Source organism: Pavona decussata, unplaced genomic scaffold, assembly GCF_977016875.1.
Source record: "Pavona decussata unplaced genomic scaffold, jaPavDecu1.1 SCAFFOLD_102, whole genome shotgun sequence".
Classification (NCBI taxonomy): domain Eukaryota; kingdom Metazoa; phylum Cnidaria; class Anthozoa; order Scleractinia; family Agariciidae; genus Pavona; species Pavona decussata.
Genome location: NW_028145517.1, coordinates 12,501 through 31,957, shown reverse-complemented (window position 1 = coordinate 31,957; position 19,457 = coordinate 12,501). Strand labels below are relative to the sequence as shown.

Below are 19,457 nucleotides of genomic sequence, written 5' to 3'. Positions count from 1 at the left end.
CTAGAACACGGTCTACAAACGTCCTAACTAATCCCAGATTGTAATACCAAAGAGCAAGACTAGAATTATTATGATGCCAGTAAAGGTCTTTTTGCGATACACAGTCTGTATGTAGGGGAAGGCGAGCGACTGTTATCGCTCCTTGTTTTTCTTAGCATTATGCGCGCAATCATTGAAATCTGAATAATGTACTGTAATCTTTGGATATATGTTTTCACTTTAGATAAGTGTTGTAAAACTATATATGACGACTAAAACAAACAAACCAACCACCAACCAAATTTTGTGCTGTTGCACTTGTGTTGTTTATTGATGACTGAAACTAGGAGTGCCTCCCCGATAGAAAATGAAAACTTAGGTGCTGTTGTTTGCCTATTTCAACAGGAGAGTGGCAATCAGGAAAAAGGTCGACAAATAAAAGAAAGCTTCCTTCTTCATGGCAGCAGAAATCTGGCCTTCAGAGCCTTTGGTGGATGTAGGTCCACTGGTGGGGCTGGTTGTTGGAACAGAGGAACTTGGGCTTGGTTCAGGCATCAACATGGGCACCATTTGATTGCAGCGCTGCTGGTCGCAGCATTCAGCCGTGCAGCGTTTGAACAGAATCCCAGTAATGTTGCTTCCGTATTCACAAGCAGTGACGCTACAGTTGCCTTGCCATTCATAGCAGCCTCGTAGGCTAACCAATGTTCCGTTCGCCAACTCAGCTGTTGCTGCAAAACATCTAGACAAATGAGATCAATAATAAATATGTGAGTGGTTACGACTTGTCGTCCCTTCCGCCAAAGAAGATTACACGCAAGCGCACATGAAAAAGCCTCCCACGTGGCTACCACAACGTGTCTGACATATCACCCATTCCACAAATGGAAGAGAAATGAATAAAAGACGGTGGAATACACCGTGAATTCATTTTTAAAATCGGATCTTTTAATTGCAGGCTCATATATAATGTTTCATAACACTTTAATTTAAAAAACCGTCAGGGTAAGAGGACATTTCTTCCGTTTTCTAAAGTACCTTACCCCTGGTAATAGAAAACGAAAAAAGCCAAGTCTAGATAGAAGCAATCAAAAGATGTCAAAGGAAGTCACAAGTATTTCTGATTTATTGCATATTCAAATGACGAATAACATTCTATACTACGTTGTTAATGAATTATAAGTAGCCTAGCACCGTTTCGAGAAAATTCAGGAGGGTGAAGTTTTAGAAATCCTCGGTTCGTGTCAGGAAGTCAGTCTTCGTGGCGAAAGTGTTTGAGTGATATTTGGAAGACTTAAGAAAAGTTTGGAGATTTTCTTAAATCTTCGGACCAACTAAAAAAAAACCTCTTGGAGATTGCAAATCAACTTTGAAAGTTCTTGAAAAAAACTTTCCAATTCCTAGGTACAAACTCAACAGTCTTAGCATCATATTTGAAAGTCGTGCCGTGACCTTCGGGTTATTTTACTAAGAAAAAAAAAACTTAACAAATCAAATAATTCTTACGGTTTAGATGTCGAGCTACAGCCGTCGTCAAGAATTGATGACATGTTACATTCTGATGGAGACAGCAGTGCTTCTGTGGGACAAGCCTTGCAGTAATAACTAACTCCTGCGGATACTGATGGTAAAGCGACATAACAACAGCATTATTATTGTGTATATACATTTTATTACATTGTATTGTACTAATCTACAAATAGCAACACACGGTTTAAGGTTTGAAAAACATGTTTCGGATTACCTACATCCATCTTCAGTTTTAAATGCAAATAGAACCACTAGTCGGTGTGATATAAATACGCTTTGTATTTATATTTGTATTTTGTGTTTGTATTTTCTATCTGCATTTGAAACTGGAGATGGATGTAGGTCATCCGAACATGTTTTTCAAACTTAAATTTGAACATAATTTCTTGCCTGATGTTATTTCGTAAATTTGATTGTATTGTATTGTATTTTACTGAACTGCATTGTATGGTATCATTCTTATCTTGCTGTACTGGAAGGAAGAAAATTACGTATTTTTGTTATTTGCACGAAGGGGAGCTATAAAATGTGGCCGAGTTATAAGGCTGTTTGATGTTAGAGAGCTTAACATTTATGCGTTAAGTGTGATGGAGGTACCCTCATCCAGACCTACATCAAAGTGGACAACAAATTGAACTAAAAACATGAAAGAAAAAACGATGGGCTAGAATACAAAAAATGGGCAAAAACGCAAGGTAAGACAGCAATGGCCTCAATATAAAATGGAATGGTAAGTTCTCTTAGCATGATAACAAAATAAAAGGTTCGTACCTGATGGCAGGAACAGCAAGGAAGTTGAAACAAATAGAAACAGCGAAGCCAATCTTGAATTCATCTGAAGCAAAACCATGATAAAATTGTTAGTATAGAGCGTTTACATTCACGTGACTACCGGCCATATTGGTTTACTGAAACAAAAGAAAGTATTTGCATGGAAATAGAGCTCAATTCCCAGAGGTTTAGTTTTGGACATCAACATGGCCGCCATTTCTTTGATTTGGGACACCGACATGGCCGCCGTGACGTCATGTGGAAACACTCCACATGGCATGCACCTTCTGATCCACTCTGGCCGTAGGCAGCTGAGGTAAAATTCAGTGTCCACGCGCAAATATAAAGTTTTAGCGACAGAGCCGCGCATTTCCGGCTTTGCTGTTCGCCTGTTCGCCCAAACTTTACCATCGTTCATCATTCCGCCAGCTATGCAGCACTAGTCACGAAAGATTTTCTACAAGCAATTGCAAATTTAAGCTTTATGCGTTTGTTATGTCGCTCATGTTTACAAGTTTAAAAGAAATGTCCGTCTTCGCCGATCACGGTCTAATCCAACCTCTATTTTAATAGCCTCCATGATAGCCGTCGCGCCGTTCTTAGTGTTGTCACGCAACACTCCCTCACAAAGCGTTGCGTGACGACACTACAAACGGCTACAACTTACGTGCAACTCGGTAATTCAATCGCCTCCGACTGTCAATCAATCTCTTGATCACATAGCTAACCACACACACGGTCCAGTTCTCGAAAAAAAAAAAGGAAAGGGAAATGAAAAGGGAATGACAAGGACAACACGTCTTAAACTAGCATGTGTCGCGTTTCTGTAGAGATTTGTGCGTTTTCCGCTTTTTCCCGCCTGAAATTTTGAACGAGAGCGAAAAGAAATGGAGGAGGCGATGAAAGGAGAGAAAGATACCCTCGATGAACACTGGGCAGGAAAACAGTCTATTCGTGTGATCAAACAAGCCTGTTTGTGTTATGGCGTACCAAAATGGACGTAGACAGTCGTGGAGTAATTCGAGGACAGTTCAAGCGTCGTAGGTTCGCTTTTATTACCCTTCAGTTCGATTTGGCCAGAAGAATCTACACGGAAGCTTCCTGTACATACTGAATAAATAATTCAATTCAGCCATGATTACACACAGGGTAACTTTACCAACAGTGGGTGGCAATTAAAAATAGAGAACATGACATAATAGTTTTGCGTTAGAGGGGCTACCTAGAGGGGATTTCTGGCGATGTTCTATTTTACGGAAGACGAGTTCCGCGTCACATGATACAAAATATTGCGTCACGCATGCAGTCACATTTTGGTATGTGGGGGATTCTTATCATTTCAGTGGCTGCATATGACGGACACGAAGATTAAACAACGAAAGGGAGAGTATTACACAAACTGATGCTACAATCGGGCCATTACATACGCTCCAAATGAAGTTGCAAAATTCTTTTGTTTACAGCCTGGACAAGGTCATTAGTGACGTAGATGAGAGTTGCCTTAAACATAATTTTGGGATTGCGAGAGATTTGAAAATTTGGATTTTCTCTAAGAGTAAGCCCTCTATTCTTCCACCTGTTTAGTGTAAGTTTTCTTAATGTATTTGAGAATCTTCTTAAAAAAATTTTCATATGCACTTCGTTGTAACTGAAACACACACCTACAATTTTAACTGATGTCTTAAATTCTTGTAGGAATGTCTCCAGCTTTCTCAAACCCAAGTAGAAGAATTCTGTTTTTTCTAGATTAACTTTAAGCCCTGAGAAAACTGAAAATATTTTAAGTATACAGACAAGATGCTCGTAAGAAGATTTATTTCTAAAAAAAAAACCAATGTGTTATCAGCAGAAAAGCGGCCGAGTTCAACCTCTTCATTTCCAATTTTAATTTCTTGGATATTCTTAGTTTGCCTGATGCTGAAAGCAAGCACCTCGAGAGATAAAATAAACAAGAGTGGTGCATGACAGAGGGCCCCCTGTCTCACTCCGAAGCCAATATTAAAATAATTCGAGGTAAAACCGTTGTTCATAACACAGCTAGACACGTTCGAGTAGAAAGTGCGAATCCATTGAAGAACGGCCCGAAGTTATATGCTTGGCGATCTTTTAATCAAGTAGTTGTTATTTAACGAGTCGAAAGCTTTTTTGAAGTCTATTGTAATTAACGTACACTCCAGTCATATTGACCTGCTTTGTGTATTCTATGACGTCGTCAACTGTTCTAACTGCGTCATATAACTGACCTACCCTTCACGTAATTGTAGTGATTGTTGTGGATCAAGTCCGGTAGCATTCTTTGCACAAGTTTTGCGACGGTCTTCGAGGTAATTCAGTGTGCCGAAATTAATGAGAGATGTTGGTCTCCAATACACCTTTTGTCTCTACTCTTCTTCTCCAACAAAGTAATCACCGCCTGTCTCTGAGAATTAGATAATTCCCAGTGATCGTGCGCGTAATTGAAACAGGTGACAAGATGCTTTCCGAAAATTCAGTGGGTCAGAACGCTAAATAAAACTCAACCGTAAAGCCATCGTAAACAGGCGTTTTATTCTTTTGGGACGTTTTTAAGCGAGGTATTATAGCATTCACTAACAGTTAATTTTTCTTCAGAATTTTGCTCTTTTTTCATCGGAAAGCTTTGGCACGGAAATCTTTGACCGGAAGGTGTCTGTTAAAGTTCCTGCACACGAGCTTGAAATTAGGCTTGAGTCCTCCCCTCAGTAAAGATCTGAATAAAAACTATAAAGTTTCTTTATTATAACTTCAGGTTTTGTTGTTAAAGATTGATCCGTGGTAAAAATCTTACGAATAACGCTTTTCTTACCTCTTAAACTCTCCAAATTTAAAAAATACTTGTTCCTCTTTTCTCCCAATTGATACCATCTTTCCCTCGAACGTACTATCGCTCCCTGTGCAATGTACTCATATCTGAGGCCATACTCAGTCTTAAGGATCTCTAATTTGCTGATATTTTCAACCGATGGGTCCTGATCACACAACGTGTGAATATCCTTCAAGTTTTCCTCCATTCCATTTAGGCTCGCCCTCCTTTCTCTCGCTTTTGATTTTGATTTGCTGTAAGACAAAGTCTCCCGTCTAATTCTATATTTGATGAGATCCCAGAACAGTTTCGGATCCTTTACATCCTTAAACTCTTCGATCCAGATTGATTACTTTTTGTTTACCATCTCTACGCAATCCTTGTCGTCAAGTAAACTTGTATTAAATCTCCCAAAAAGGAGGGACCACGTGTTTGATTTTCTACGGTCGGTGTTGTTTATACTTAGTACGATTGCTGAGTGGTCTGACTTGATGGAAGGTGTGATATCAACTTGATCACTATCCTCTAGAAGAGCGTTGTCTATCAACCAAAAATCGAGCCTTCTTTGCACTAAAGGCTTTTTTTGCCTCCACACAAACCTTTTTATATTTGATATACAAATATCAACTTAATCATTATTTTCAATCTGCCAAGCGGATTCTTTTAGTTTAGGATTGCCCCCATGACCATCGAATTCCGGGTCGAGGATAACATTAAAATCCCCACCGACAATGATCCTACAGCCATCGTCAATACAAGCGTTATCTAATTCATCCTTTATGCAGTCAAAAAATGTAATTTGTTCGTTAGTCTTGTTTGCTGTGTAAATGTTAAGAAATATAAATTTTTGGTCCTGCACTGACGCTTCCACAAGTTAGAAAAAAACGACCCTGGTTGTCCTGACGCACGGACTTAAGATCGAATTCTAAAGAGTTTTTTTTATCAAGATAAGGACACCTCTACTATGCTCAAAACCATGAGAAAAAAACATCTGACCTGTCTATTGCATTTTCCAACTATTTTTTAACTCTTTAGTACTGTATGTTTCCTGTAAAAACAAATGATCTGCTTGTTGCTTCACTAGCCACGCAAATATTGTTTTCCGTTTCTACCAAGAACGAATCCCTCGAACATTTACAGATACAAGTTTAAATGCAACACCCATTACAGCACAATTGTGTAAAAAGCCGCACCGTTGCCACCAAATAACAATGACCCCGTTGTTTAAAGCAGTTCCAAATTTTGAAAGGAGTAAATTTGCATATCTTTAAGGTTACTTATAGGGAAGAAAGGTCGAATTTTTCTCAAATAAATTTTTTTAGATAATTGTTGAAACAAGAAAGGGATGCAAAGGGCTTTCCAAATTGAGGTCATAATTTATGTACAAAACTTCACACGATTATATCTAATAAACTATGAGATTTATTCCTTTATTTTGGGGATCTTTATTACAGATGGGTCCTTGCAAGTCAGCAAAAAGCTTTAGGGCTTTGTAAATGCGCGCGATTTTGAGCAATGCAAACATATAGAAATGATAGTTTTAGCTATTTGTTGACGCCTGTCAGCGCCTCAGAGTCCTTCTAACAAAAAAAGCATTTTCTTAAACATTCGTAGTTTTTTTTTCCTTCAAATTTTTTCAGGGCCTCAATTAATTAACTAACTACTCGGATTCTGAATTTCATGGTCATTGAAAAACTGTGACATTATCTCCTATAAGCCCAAACTTGAGTAAACATTGAAGATTTTTAGCGTTTTGGTTGAGTTTGTGCTTTGGGAGTTTTCTATTGTTTCTAGTCTGCCATGATACAGCATTCTTGTTCAGCAAGCGTGCAATGTCCAATGAATGCATTCGGAAGTCAGGCAAGCGCGGTCATTGCAGGCCGTCGATAAAACCAGGAACATGGAACATTCCGGAACATCCCAGATTATCCCGGAACACGAAAAAAAAATGATAATAACAAAAAAAATTAAGATAACAAACAACGAAATAAAATAAAAATGAAGGAAAAAATGAAAAAAAAGTGTGTGTTTTTTATATATAAAATGAAATCACATTGTATCCGAAAGAAGTTCATATAAGAAGAAGTGCAGAGTAGGTGGGACGGTAGGATAAATGGGGTGTTGTAACTGACCACACTGAATGAAGACGCAATTTAGGTTATGAGGAACTTAGGGAGGGTCCCACTTAAACTTAAATCATTGAAATTAAATGTTGACTTAAAGACGACGATTGCATAGAGAGCAAATGAAGATTTTTAGCGTTTTGGCTGAGTTTGTGCTTTGGGAGTTTTCTATAATTTCTAGTCTGTCATGATACAGCATTCTTGTTCAGCACGCGTGCAATGTTCAATGAATGCATTCAGGCAAGCGTGGTCATTGCAGGCCGTCGATAAAACCAGGAACATGGAACATTCCGGAACATCCCGGAACATTCCGGAACATTCCAGAACATCCCAGAACATCCCAAGAAGGTCGTGTCCGAAATAAGTTAGGAAAAATCACATATTTTGATGTGGAATTAGGCAAGAGTTTCAAGAAGCGTTCTACCCCCGGTTGCAAGATGTAGGTGTAGCCATAATTATTTGTCAGTAAAAGACGCCTGACCGTCTCTGTGTCTTAACCAAAAGCGGACTGTCATTTACGGCTAAAGAAAATACGCTACTTTGGCTGGTTTGGAGCTACAAAACCCCTTCCATTTACCGAATAATTGGTTTTGAAACAGGGATTTTGCGCAAAACGAAAGGAGAAAATACGATGGAGGAACGCCTGAGGGTGTTCCGTGCTCATTCGCGTATTCCAGCTGAGCTGGAAATGATCCATTTCTGGCGCAGCCTATAGCAGACGATAAACACTTTCGCGCAAAATGAAAGGAAAAAATACCATGGAGAAACGCCTGAAGGTGTTCCTTGCTCATTCGCGTATTCCAGCCGAGCTGGAAATGATCCATTTCTGGCGCAGCGGACGATAAACACGTGCTGCAAATGGCGGGAAAGTACTTGCGCTTTCATTCAGTGTGGTCAGTTACAACACCCCATTTATCCTACCGTCCCACCTACTCCGATCCGTACTTCTTCTTATATGAATTTCCTTCGGATACAATGTAATTTCATTTTATAAAAAAAAAACCACTTTTTTTTTTCTCATTTTTTCCTTCATTTTTAATTTCTTTCATTGCTTTTTATCTTAATTTTTTTATTATTATGAATATTTTTTTCGTGTTCCAGGATGTTTCGGAATGTTCCATGTTCCTGGTTTTATCGACGGCCGGTCATTGCACGCGTGCTGAACAAGAATGCTGTATCATGACAAGCTCGAAACAATAGAAAACTCCCAAAGCACAAACTCAGCCAAAACGCTAAAAATCTTCAATGTTTACTCAAGTTTGGGCTTATAGGAGATAATGTCACAGTTTTTCAATGACCATGAAATTCAGAATCCGGGTAGTAAGTTAATGAATTGTGGCCCTGAAAAATTTGAAGGAAAAAAAACTACGAATGTTTAAGGTTACTCCAAACCTTCGAGGGGCTACTTTTTGCCGAATGTTTATTTTTCGATCTAATTTAAGTTAATTACTTAAACTTACATTTTCAAAAACAAATTATTTAAAATCTTACAACACGCGCGAGAACATTGAGAAAAAGGTATTTTCGTAAAAATGTCAATAAGTTTTCAAGGTGACATAATCTCTGTAAGGCGTGGACTCCCCAGCGACCTTTTCGCGGCAACGGCTTCATTTCCACTTATTAGCATTTTTTGTTTACACTCGAGTTTGAGTGCTGTGGTTTTGGAAATAGACAAGTCAATTTCTCATCACTTTGCAGCACAGAAGGTGCTAAGTATCTTGAATCTTCCCAGACCAGTGAGCAATGTTTCGTGGACTGCACATACGAATGCTCCTGAGAAAGCTGTGAACGAGTTCCTCGAAAGAGAACTCAAAAACGCGATGCTACAACTGAAAAGACACAGGTGTACTTCTTCTGTTCACTGATTCAACTTGAAAAGTGGGAAATTCCTATCCTTTTAATGCTATAAATGTAGTTTAATTGATATTGAAAGCCTTATATATTCTATTTTCAATCTTATATAATAGAGTGTCGATTTGAACTTTATTTTCATTTGAAAAATTCAAGCGAGTTTTTTATTATCTTGCACGCATGGAAATTATGCGTCAGTCATTAACGTCTAACCAAAAGTTTGAAAATTCATATCTTTTGATCTTTTATTGAACGGAAGAAAACCATGCTTTAAAACGTTGTTTAATAAACTATTTGAAAACGCACTACCGAAAGTAGCTACACGTTTAGTTTTTCTTACACCTCCAGTGCGCGTAACGGCCTCTCTGTTGATGCGTGTTACGTGATACTTTAAAAGATGTAAAATGTTCAAAAATCTATAGCTCGGGTTTGAATCATCGTAGAATTCTCGTTCTTGCACTAAAATAAAGCTTTTGAAATGTGCTATGAGATGCAATGAGATATTATTATGCGCGTTTGCTTTTTATTGAAAAATATTCGCATAAACTTTCGTTTCCGGTTTTGTTTACAAGTTCACGATTCACGCTGCGCTCTTGTACTTCATGTTTACTGATTTCCCCTTGAAACTGTGCAACTCTTATGTTATTATTGCTTTAAATGTACTTTCATTAAATTTAAAAACCTTATATATTGTAGTTTTAATAATCTATAACAGGCTGTTCATAAGAACTTCATTTTCAATTGAAAAATGGAAGCAAGTTTTTATCATGTGGAACGCGTATGAAATTATGCGTCACTCATTAACATGTAACCCGGCTAAACGGTTTAAAAAGTCGTATCTCTCGACATATTCAACAAATAAAAAAAATAAAACCATGCTTTTAAACCTCATTTATTACATCTTCGAGCCTGGTTAAGTGTAGGAGATTGCCTTTGGGGGTTCTAGTATTCTTGCACATCTTGGTCTATAAACCAAAATTCGAAGACTTGAAATGTTAGTTTGTTACTGAACACAAACAAAATTTACCCGATAGCTTTCATGTTGGCCACTAGTGCCTCCCTATGATGCTGCATTGGCGCTTGCTTGTCGGTTTATCTTCTTTTCTTTTCGTTTCTTTTTCGTTAAACGTTTTTTCCCCTAGGTAATACCGAAAACGTGCTCGCAGAAGCTAACTGGGAAAAACATGACTGAAAAACTATAACTTTCCCGCGAAGCACCATTTTGCTTCCTGTGAACGTCAGGGGTTCTACTATGTTATTGGCTGGCGGCTCACAGTGTGAGCCCGGTGTTAACATAATTCTCCGACAAGGCGTGTCATGCTTCCAAATCTTTAGAAGGCGAAAACTCGCAATACGATTTCTGCAAGATGCCTCCTCTTCAAATGAATTAATAGGGTATGTAGAATGGACGAAATTTCGTGAAATTTCGCCCGAAAGTTAACTGAACAACGAGGAACAAAAAGGTGTCGGCATTTTTTTTAAATCAAATACTTCCCTCCTGGCCGCCTCGGAAAGCAACACGTTTGCAAATTTTTTTTTTACTGGAACTTGACAGATATATTAAAAGAAAACCAATAGGAACTGACGGGAAAATGCTCACACCCTTTGAGAGATTGATGATTTGTGATTAACACTGTGTAGCTACATTTCCTCAGAGATCACGTTTGATACCCGATTAATTCGACGGAATGGTGCTCTGTCATTTTACTGTTTACCGGCTTCCTTTGCCTTAGCAGAGGAATAACCAAAATAGTTTATAATTTTATCGAATTTTGCATTAAATAAGCTTTTTATCGATATATAGATTGTGGTTGTTTCCTAAAAAACAACGCACGTACGAATTTTTTTCGGGAAGGCACCCGCGAAGGTTTGGAGTAACCTGAAGAAAATGCTTTTTTGTGAGAAGGACTCTGAAACGCTGACAAGCGTCAACAAATAGCTAAAGCTATCATTTCTATGTTTGCATTGCTCAAAATCGCGCGCATTTACAAAGCCCTAAAGCTTTTTGCTGACTTGCAGGGACCCATCTGTAATAAAGATCCCCAAAATAAAGGAATAAATCTCATAGTTTATTAGATATAATCGTGTAAAGTTTGCTTATCATTTTTACATAAATTATGACCTAAATTTGGAAAGCCCTAAATTTCTCAAATTGGGTCTTTGCAATTTTGTTGAAACTCTGTTCAGTGCAAGGGACTAATGCGCACTATGTGTAGCCGAGAGATTTTTACGAAATAAAAAGCCGGCAACAGCAGAATTTCGACTCAGACCTCAAAGGGGCGTGGCGCTATTCCAAAATACTTGCCGCCGATTTCTAAAATTATGCACCTTATAAATAAACAAACCAAGGTGTTAATAAAAGCAAAACGTGCATAAAATTACTGTTCAAACTGGATTGAGCAATAAAATATAAAATTGAGAGCAATATACAGTTTGTCTGGCTCAACGCGACTGAAACATGCTAGCTTACAACCCTTCCTTGTGTTTTTTTAGCGTTTTCCCCCTGCGCTTTCCTTCGTCGAGCAAAAAAGGCTATAAGACTTCGAGCACGGCTTCTTGTGCGGCCCTTTGCCCCACTGGGGGCTCAAAGGACTAAGAGGGAGAGACGGCTTCTTGCTCATTGACCTCCTCAATACCATAAAACCACAAACTTTTCCTTCGATATAACGGAATTTAGCAGATTCTGTTCCATGCAGCCTAGCAAACGGTAAAGTTACTTGTTTTCTTACCTTTCCTTTCTGCTTTTGTTGCACCACCTACTTCTGACATACGACGAGCGCGTCTAGGTACACACCTTGCATGAAGTGGTTTGCAACCAATTCCTTGAGATCCCAAAAGTCAATGGCATGGTGGCCAGCTCCATTGTTATAAGGGACCAATGGCATAACGAATCGACACGACGGGACATCAATAGAGCGTTTTCACATGGCGTCACGGCGGCCACGTTGGTGTCCCAAAACAAAGTAATGGCGGCCATGTTGGTGTCCCAAACTAAACCTCTGGGAATTGAACTCTATTTTTGTGCAAATACTTTCTTTTGTTTCAGTAAACTAATATGGCCGGTAGTCACGTGAATAAAAACACTCTATAGACAGCAAAATCAGCGGGATTGTTTTCTAGTGTATTGACATAATGTACAACGAGATGCCGCAGTGGGAATGGAGTAAGTGCTGCGAGGATGCGTTAATTTCTCTGTTCATAACGACGGTTGTTTTGCCTTTATCTGCTTTTTTGAGAATAACTTCTTTGTTGTTAACAAGCTCCTTGAGAGCTCGTCGCTGCACAGACGTCAAACACCTCAACCAGGCTTTGGTTCTATTACATTATTACAAAAATTCACCCCCCATTTCAAAATCCTGGATCCGCGCCTGCTTAGGAGACAAATTCTCAACGGCTGCCTGTTACCCAATATCGCTTGCACTCAAATGTCATCGTCCCACTAGTAATTAATTATTACACGTACGCTCTCTAGTGACGCGAGCTTGGGCTGCCTTTGAAGGTTCAAGCATGGCTGCCACATCATTGTCTTTTGGATCTCTAGGAATTGGTTGCAAACCAATTAGCAATATTTACTCTGGGAGCTTATATATCCCAGTGAGAATTCAGGGTGAAAGTAAAACCTGTCCATCTTCCAAGAAATTCTAAAAAGACCATAAATGAAAGAAAAATAGTGTTGGCAATTCGGAATTACGAGTGTTTGGTTTATCAAGAGAGTTGATAGTTAAAGGGTAAATTTCTGCAGGATCATTTGATTGAAATAGCTGTCTTAATTTATTTTACGTAGCGCCAGCCCAGCGGTATAGCTAGTTTAGCACAATTGGGAATCGTGGCCTTAGAAATAAAGTCGAACCTCCTCTTGGGACCAGCTCCGTAAGCGACCACCTCACTTGTACGACCAGTTTTCCAAAATACCAAAATCTCCCCAGTCAAATCACTACAGTTGGAACCTCTCGTAAGTGACCACCTCTCGCAAGCGACCGCGACCACTTTAGAGATGACAGCTTGCAATTTCAGTTTTTGTTTTTAACCTTCTGTAAGCTACCTTTTGTCACCTACGTCCTCATATCTATCCAGTGTTGGGAGTTTGACAATTTGCCTTTGTAACATTATCACATGTACATTCTTGGATAGTACAGGAGACATGAATGTCACAAGGGAGGAACCGGGTTTCCCGAAATAGACTTGTCCCATTCACTGTATTAGGTGATTTTTCGGGCAAACATTAACTTAGATACTGAAATTCTTTGGCAATATAATTTTGGAATGTTTAAAAATGTTTAAAAATGTTTTTGTTAGCGACCACGTCCCGTAAGCGATCACCTTGGCTTGACATTTTGGGTGGTCGCTTACGGGAGGTTTGGCTGTAAACCCATCAGTAATCGTACTAGTTACCCAAATTGAAAAACAGTTTTTGGGTAAAACCAAGCCATGTGTCCTTGATCTAGTACACCCTGTCTACCAATGTCCAAACTAATCCCAGATTGTAATACCAAAGAGCAAGACTATAATTATTATGATGCAAGTATAGGTCTTTTTGCGATACACAGTGGGTGGTAGGGGAAGGTGAGTGACTGTTATCGCTCTCTGTTTTTCTTAGCATTATGAAGTCATTGTAATCTGAATAGTGTACTGTAATGTTTGGATGTATTTTCTCACTTCAGGTAAGTGTTGGAAAACTATAGGAGACGATTAAAACAAACAAACCAACCACCAACCAAATTTTGTGCTGTTAAACTTGTGTTGTTTATTGCTGACTGAAACTACAAGTGCTTCTCGATAGAGAATGAAAACTTAGGTTCTGTTGTTTGCTTATTACAGCAAGAGAGAGGCAATCAGGAAAAAGGTCGACAAATAAAAGAAAGCTTCCTTCTTCATGGCAGCAGAACTCGGGCCTTCAAAGCCTTTGGTGGGTGTTGGTCCACTGGTGGGGCTGGTTGTTGCAAGAGAGGAACTTGGGCTTGAGCTTGGGCTTGGTTCAGGCATCAACATAGGCACCATTTCATTGCACCATTCCTCGTAGCAACATTCAGCCGTGCAGCGTTTGAATGGAATCCCAGTGATGTTGCTTCCGTATTCACAAGCAGTCACGTTACAGTTGCCTGGCCATTCATAGCAACCTCGTAGGCTAACCAATGTTCCGTTCGCCAACTCAGCTGTTGCTGCAAAACATCTAGACAAATGGGTTCATTAATCAATGCATGATTGGTTACGACTTGTCGTCCCTTCCGCCAAAGGAGAGTACACGCAGGCGCACGTGAAATCGCCTTCCACGTGCCTTCCACAACGTGTCTGACATATCACCCATTTCACAAATAGAAGACAAATGAAGGTGATAGAGTATACCATGAAATCATTTTTTTAAAACGGATGTTTTAAATGCAGGCCCATGAAGTTCCATAATACTTTATTAAAAACAAAAACGTCAGGTTAACCCTTTCCTGCCCAAGGGAAATGTCGAATTTTTCTAAATCGTTAACTATGAACTGGGAGATCACATGTGATATACCATTTAAAAGGTATTTTCTGGGGTGTGCTATAAATCACACCAACAGAGATGGAGGAGGTCACATATTAGAGTGAGAAAAGTCCAAAACGAAAGAAGAAAAACATTGAAAATTTTCCTATTCTTTGTTTATACTGGGTATCCCCCTAAACTATAGCTTAATGTACAGCTCTTAGTGCATTGCTTGTTGTAAGATATCAACTGGGCCCTTAACGTACAAAGGAAAAAAAATCCAAAAGTTTGAGGGGTGGTAAATCAAGTCTCATATAGGAGGGGGGCATGATTTTATGCCTTCAATTTGTAGATCTTTCCAAGATCTTTTGGTTGTGCAAATTTCACACAAATTGACCAGATACTGAGCTCATAATTGCGTCTTGTGCCATATGGCACTCTTGGGCAGGAAAGGGTTAAGAGGCCATTTCCTTAGTTTTCCAACGTACCTTACCCCTGGTCATAGAAAACAAAAAAAAAAGTCTAGATAGAGGGGAACACGACATGTCAAAGGAAGTCAGTACTATTTAATTTCTGATTTATTTCTTATTCAAATGACGAATAGCATTCCGTACTAGCCTTACACTGTTCTGAAAAAATTGAAGTGAAGATTTAGAAATCCTCGGTTCTTGTCAGGACGTCTTCATGGCGAAAGTGTTTGAGTGATATTTTGGAAGACTTGAGAAAGTTTGGAAATTTTCTTTAACCTTTGGATCAACTTTAAAAAACAAAATAAATCACTGGAGATTTCATTCCGACTTTGAAAGTTCTTGAAAAAACTTTCTTAAACTCATTAATAATCATTGAGAGAAAACAAAGGAAATCATTACCGTGAAGGAGGTTTGAAAATGTGCTTCGAATTTCTCCAAGAATTATCAAGAGTTTTAGAAGCTATATCAAACACTCGAAAGGGTGTTTCCTCCTATTTCCAAACACCTCGAAGTTGGTTAAAAAATCTCGGCTGCACCTCGTTTTTCCAACCTATTTCTCGGTGTTTGGAAATCGGAGGAAACACTCTTCCTCGTGTTTGATCTATTACTTCCAATCCTTAGGTACAACGTCGACAGTCTTAACATCATATTCGAAAGTCCTGCCGTGACCTCCGGGTCATTTTAGGAAGAAAAACAAATTCAAAAATCAAACAATTCTTACGGTGTATAACTAAATGAGTCACAGCTTTGATAACGACTTGTCATGTTACATTCTGACGGAGACAGCAGTGCGTCTGTGGGACAAACCATGCAGTGATAACCTCCTGCGGATACTGATAGTAAAACAACATAACAACAGCATTATTATATATACATTGTATTACTTTGTATTGTACTAATCTACAAATAGCAACACACGGTTCAAGGTTTGAAAAACATGTTTCGGATTACCTACATCCATTATCAGTTTCAAATGCAAATAGAACCACTAGTCGGTGTGATATAAATACGCTTTGTATTTATATTTGTATTTTCCATTTGCATTTGAAACTGAAGATGTTTTTCAAACTTAAATTTGAACATAATTTCTTGCCTGATGTTATTACGTGAATTTGATTGTATTGTACTGTATTTTACCAAGAGAAATTTCTCTTGATTTTACTGAACTGTATTGCATGGCGGTATCATTTTTTATCTCGCTGTACTGGAGGATCCTGGAGGGAAAAAATTACGTATTTATGTTACTTGCCCGAAGGGGAGCTATAAAATGTGGCCGAGTTAATAAGGCTGTTTGATGTTAGAGAGCTTAACATTTATGCGTTAAGTGTGATGGAGGTACCCTCATCCAGACCTACATCCAAGGAGAGTCAACAAGAAACAAGAAATTTACCTAAAAAGATGAAAGCATAAACGATGGGATAGAATATCAAAAATGGGCAAATGTCAAAGTGAGACAGCAATAGCCTCAATATAAAATAGAATGAAAAGCTCTATTGGCAGAACAAGGTTCGTACCTGATGGAAGGAACAGTAAGGAAGTTGAAACAATTAGAAAAAGCGAAGCCAATCTTGAATTCATCTGAAGCAAAGCGATAATAAAATTATTAGTATATAGGTGGTTTGCATTGCCACAATGTTGGTGTACAAAATAAAAGAAAATTTTTTACACAGTTTCATAGAAATGGATGTTAACTCCCAAGGAAAAATCTTGCAATCTCGATATTTTCTAAGACTCGGCGGAGCAGTCAGGTGAATTTCTATCGTCGCTTCGCGCCTCGTTGCCACGGCTTTGCCACGGTTCTCTTTCTCGAAAAAAAGAAAATAGACTCTGTCACCCAGGGTAGCCGCAGATATACTCAAATGCTTCCTTTCTTTTTATGGTAAGAACCTTTTTTATATTGACGTTGAGCCTGCGATTTTTCAAATGTTAAGAACACAGTACCCACCACATTTCCAAATGCTCCAGCCCACCCCACCCTATACTTTTTGACCAGTTCCTTAAGCTTGATCTTTTAAATTAAATTGGCGGCCTTATTGATTATACGTTTCAAGACTATTCAAAGCTTTTTTGAAGCTATAAATCGGAACAATAAATTCTAAGAAGTACTCGACAGTTTAAACAGTGGATAATTAGAGTCTCGGCCACGACGGGGATGCTTGGTAATACACTGGCAGCCCTAAGGGTGTTTCGTACTCGTTCGCATGTTGTTTTTGACCGTAAATTTGCTGGTGGCAAAATTTCCGCTCTACCACGTTCCACCTACACGCGCGTGTATATTTGACGTTTTCGCTGACCAAAACGGACGTATCCCTTCGGTCGGCTCTGTGGTCGTTGCGAATATATGGAAACCTGAATTTCCGCCAACGGAAATTCAACTAACCGCTGCAGGAAACACGTGTGTACGTTGCGTTTCAGTTTCTGCGGAGTCGCGGAAACGCATCCCTTATACTCACGTATCCGTCATGTTTACTATCTTACGTAAACTCTAATAGCCGTCATGTTTCCGCAGCTCGTAAATTCAGTGGATACATGGTTATTCATAGGGTTTCCGAAATATGCGGAAACTTATTGAGAACTGGCCATTGGATGGGTTCATCATATGTAATCGTCATGTTTCCGCAGTTCGTAAATTCGGTGGACACACAAGTATTCATAGGGTTTCCGAAATGTGGATATGCGGAAACACAATAACTCGCCATTGGTTGGGTTTACCATCTGTAGCCGTCTTGTTTCCGCAGCTCGTAAATTCGGTTGATAGACAGTTATTCACAGGGTTTCCCCAAATGCGGAAATTTAACTTCACTCGCTAGTTTGGAAACGGATAGATTAATTCCAACAGGTTTTTCTTATATGGATGTTCAGACATTCAAAGATACCCCTGCTCACTTCCACCGGACTTACACCAAGCAAGTGTGTAATATAAGTTAATGTGGGACAGTTTTATTCGAATTAATCTCAAACTTCTTTGCGTTGAGCAAACTCTGAGACCAACCACACCTTTTTAAAGAGATCGCATTGTAAAAATGTATGTATTTCTTTATTCCTTATTTACATATAATATTATAACTTTTCCATTTGAATTAGTAGGAGCAAAAAATAAAGCTTCTGCTAAGTTATGACATATTTAACAAGATGAAACCTAATGTGGCCCTTGAAATGAAATAATACACTATACCTTTATCTAAACATCTGATTTAAAAAGTATATCAAAATTATTTTATAGCATATTCGTCGAATTATTTTGTGAAACAGTAACAAGTAAATAATGGTGCTGAAAATGACACCGGCGGAAAACGACAATCGTGATGCTACCTCTCTTATAGTAAAGCGACTTATAGTAAAGCGAATTGTGTTGCGCAGCCAATCAGGTTGCGCCTTTGACAAAAAGTCGGTCACCGGGTTATACTAATTTTGTGCCACCCGCCCTGCCCAAGGGGGGCAGTTTGTTGGCATCGGCCTGTCTGACAAGTTTCGGTCAGCTACTCGCAAAACTTTGGAAGCCGTTCGCTTTTGCCTTTTGCTCATGCGAGCTTGATAAGTTGCATCAAGGGTAGCCGTGATGTTTTTCAGCTTTGTTCTTTCCCACCGTAGTGTTTTTATGTGCCTGGGTGGTGGACCACTTAACGTTGCTCCCTCTTCGGCTTGGTCACTTTCCTCAGATGACATAAACTGCACTGCGTTCTCTTGTTCTAATAAGGACTTGATTTTGCTCATATTGTTTGGGGACAGATTAGCCTTTTCTACCATCTCTTGGCGATATATCAATTTCTGAAGACCAAAAAAAAATCAATTAACAGCTGCAAATACACATTTCATATTTGAGTTTATGTATTTTTTCAACAACTCTTTATGCTGGCACACCCGGCTTGGGTTATGAGCGCCTCCACTATACAATTCACATTGCATACGACCATCCCGTAAGTGGACACCCCTGGGACCAAGGACAACAGTCCGCTTACAGGAGGTTAAAGATGCAAACACCATACTGAGGGGGTAAGGTGTAGCAATCGCCTTCTTATCCATGTTTTAGACTAGTTCATGTAAAATTCGTGATTGTATACCATGATTGAAATATCACAACAATACTGTGAAAAACAAGTGTTCAGTATGCATGCTGTAAGATCCAGCTGTTAATCTCTCGTACAGATGTAAATGTATTCTGAAGTGTTCTAGGCAATTATACATTGAAGGGCGAGAAACAGCGTTTTCATTGGTCTAGCGGATTTGGTGATTAGAGTACAGACGCACGAATGACATCACTGTGTCAGTGTGGTATGACTCCTTCGTGTGACTCCCTCTGTCGGAACAGTGAGATTGCAGTGGTTTTTCAAGCTATTTTGTCCCGTTGGCTGCGTCCAGGAAAAAAACAAAGAGGAATTTGAGGACACTTGATAATAAATGACGATGCCAAAAGCAGAAGGTACTAACTATGGTGTAGGTGAGTATTGCTTATAATT

The 19,457-nt window shown here is 39.0% G+C and overlaps 3 protein-coding genes across 4 annotated transcripts in view; all 3 read right to left on the bottom strand.

The window, feature by feature from the left end:
• Positions 1 to 258: 258 nt before the first annotated feature.
• On the bottom strand, positions 259 to 11,923 carry LOC146471430 (uncharacterized). Its single transcript, XM_085120897.1, has 4 exons — positions 11,805 to 11,923; positions 2,281 to 2,344; positions 1,486 to 1,600; positions 259 to 721 (listed from the first exon to the last, which is right to left on the bottom strand). The coding sequence occupies exons 2-4, from the start codon at positions 2,342 to 2,344 to the stop codon at positions 373 to 375; spliced, it is 528 nt and encodes a 175-aa protein (XP_084977023.1). The 5' UTR covers positions 11,805 to 11,923; the 3' UTR covers positions 259 to 372.
• A 1,964-nt stretch (positions 11,924 to 13,887) lies between these two features.
• On the bottom strand, positions 13,888 to 16,906 carry LOC146471429 (uncharacterized). Its single transcript, XM_085120752.1, has 3 exons — positions 16,515 to 16,906; positions 15,722 to 15,833; positions 13,888 to 14,245 (listed from the first exon to the last, which is right to left on the bottom strand). Exons 1-3 carry the CDS (start codon positions 16,576 to 16,578, stop codon positions 13,888 to 13,890), a joined length of 534 nt encoding a protein of 177 aa, XP_084976878.1. The 5' UTR covers positions 16,579 to 16,906.
• A 902-nt stretch (positions 16,907 to 17,808) lies between these two features.
• LOC146471428 (uncharacterized) overlaps positions 17,809 to 19,457 on the bottom strand; it is a 3,719-nt gene continuing 2,070 nt past the window's right edge. For both annotated transcript variants that reach the window (XM_085120796.1, XM_085120797.1), the window contains one exon: positions 17,809 to 18,768. In XM_085120796.1, coding sequence (XP_084976922.1) covers positions 18,406 to 18,768 — 363 coding nt within the window. In that variant the 3' untranslated portion in view covers positions 17,809 to 18,405. The remainder of the gene's footprint in view (positions 18,769 to 19,457) is intronic.

Coding starts and splice junctions, on each gene's coding strand:
- LOC146471430 (XM_085120897.1), bottom strand. CDS start 2,344: ATGAATTCAAGATTGGCTTCGCTGTTTCTATTTGTTTCAACTTCCTTG. Junction 1,601..2,280: donor CTTGCTGTTCCTGCCATCAG/GTACGAACCTTT, acceptor CTTTACCATCAG/TATCCGCAGGAGTTAGTTAT. Junction 722..1,485: donor TGTAGCTCGACATCTAAACC/GTAAGAATTATT, acceptor TCATTTGTCTAG/ATGTTTTGCAGCAACAGCTG.
- LOC146471429 (XM_085120752.1), bottom strand. CDS start 16,578: ATGAATTCAAGATTGGCTTCGCTTTTTCTAATTGTTTCAACTTCCTTA. Junction 15,834..16,514: donor CTTACTGTTCCTTCCATCAG/GTACGAACCTTG, acceptor TTTTACTATCAG/TATCCGCAGGAGGTTATCAC. Junction 14,246..15,721: donor GACTCATTTAGTTATACACC/GTAAGAATTGTT, acceptor CCATTTGTCTAG/ATGTTTTGCAGCAACAGCTG.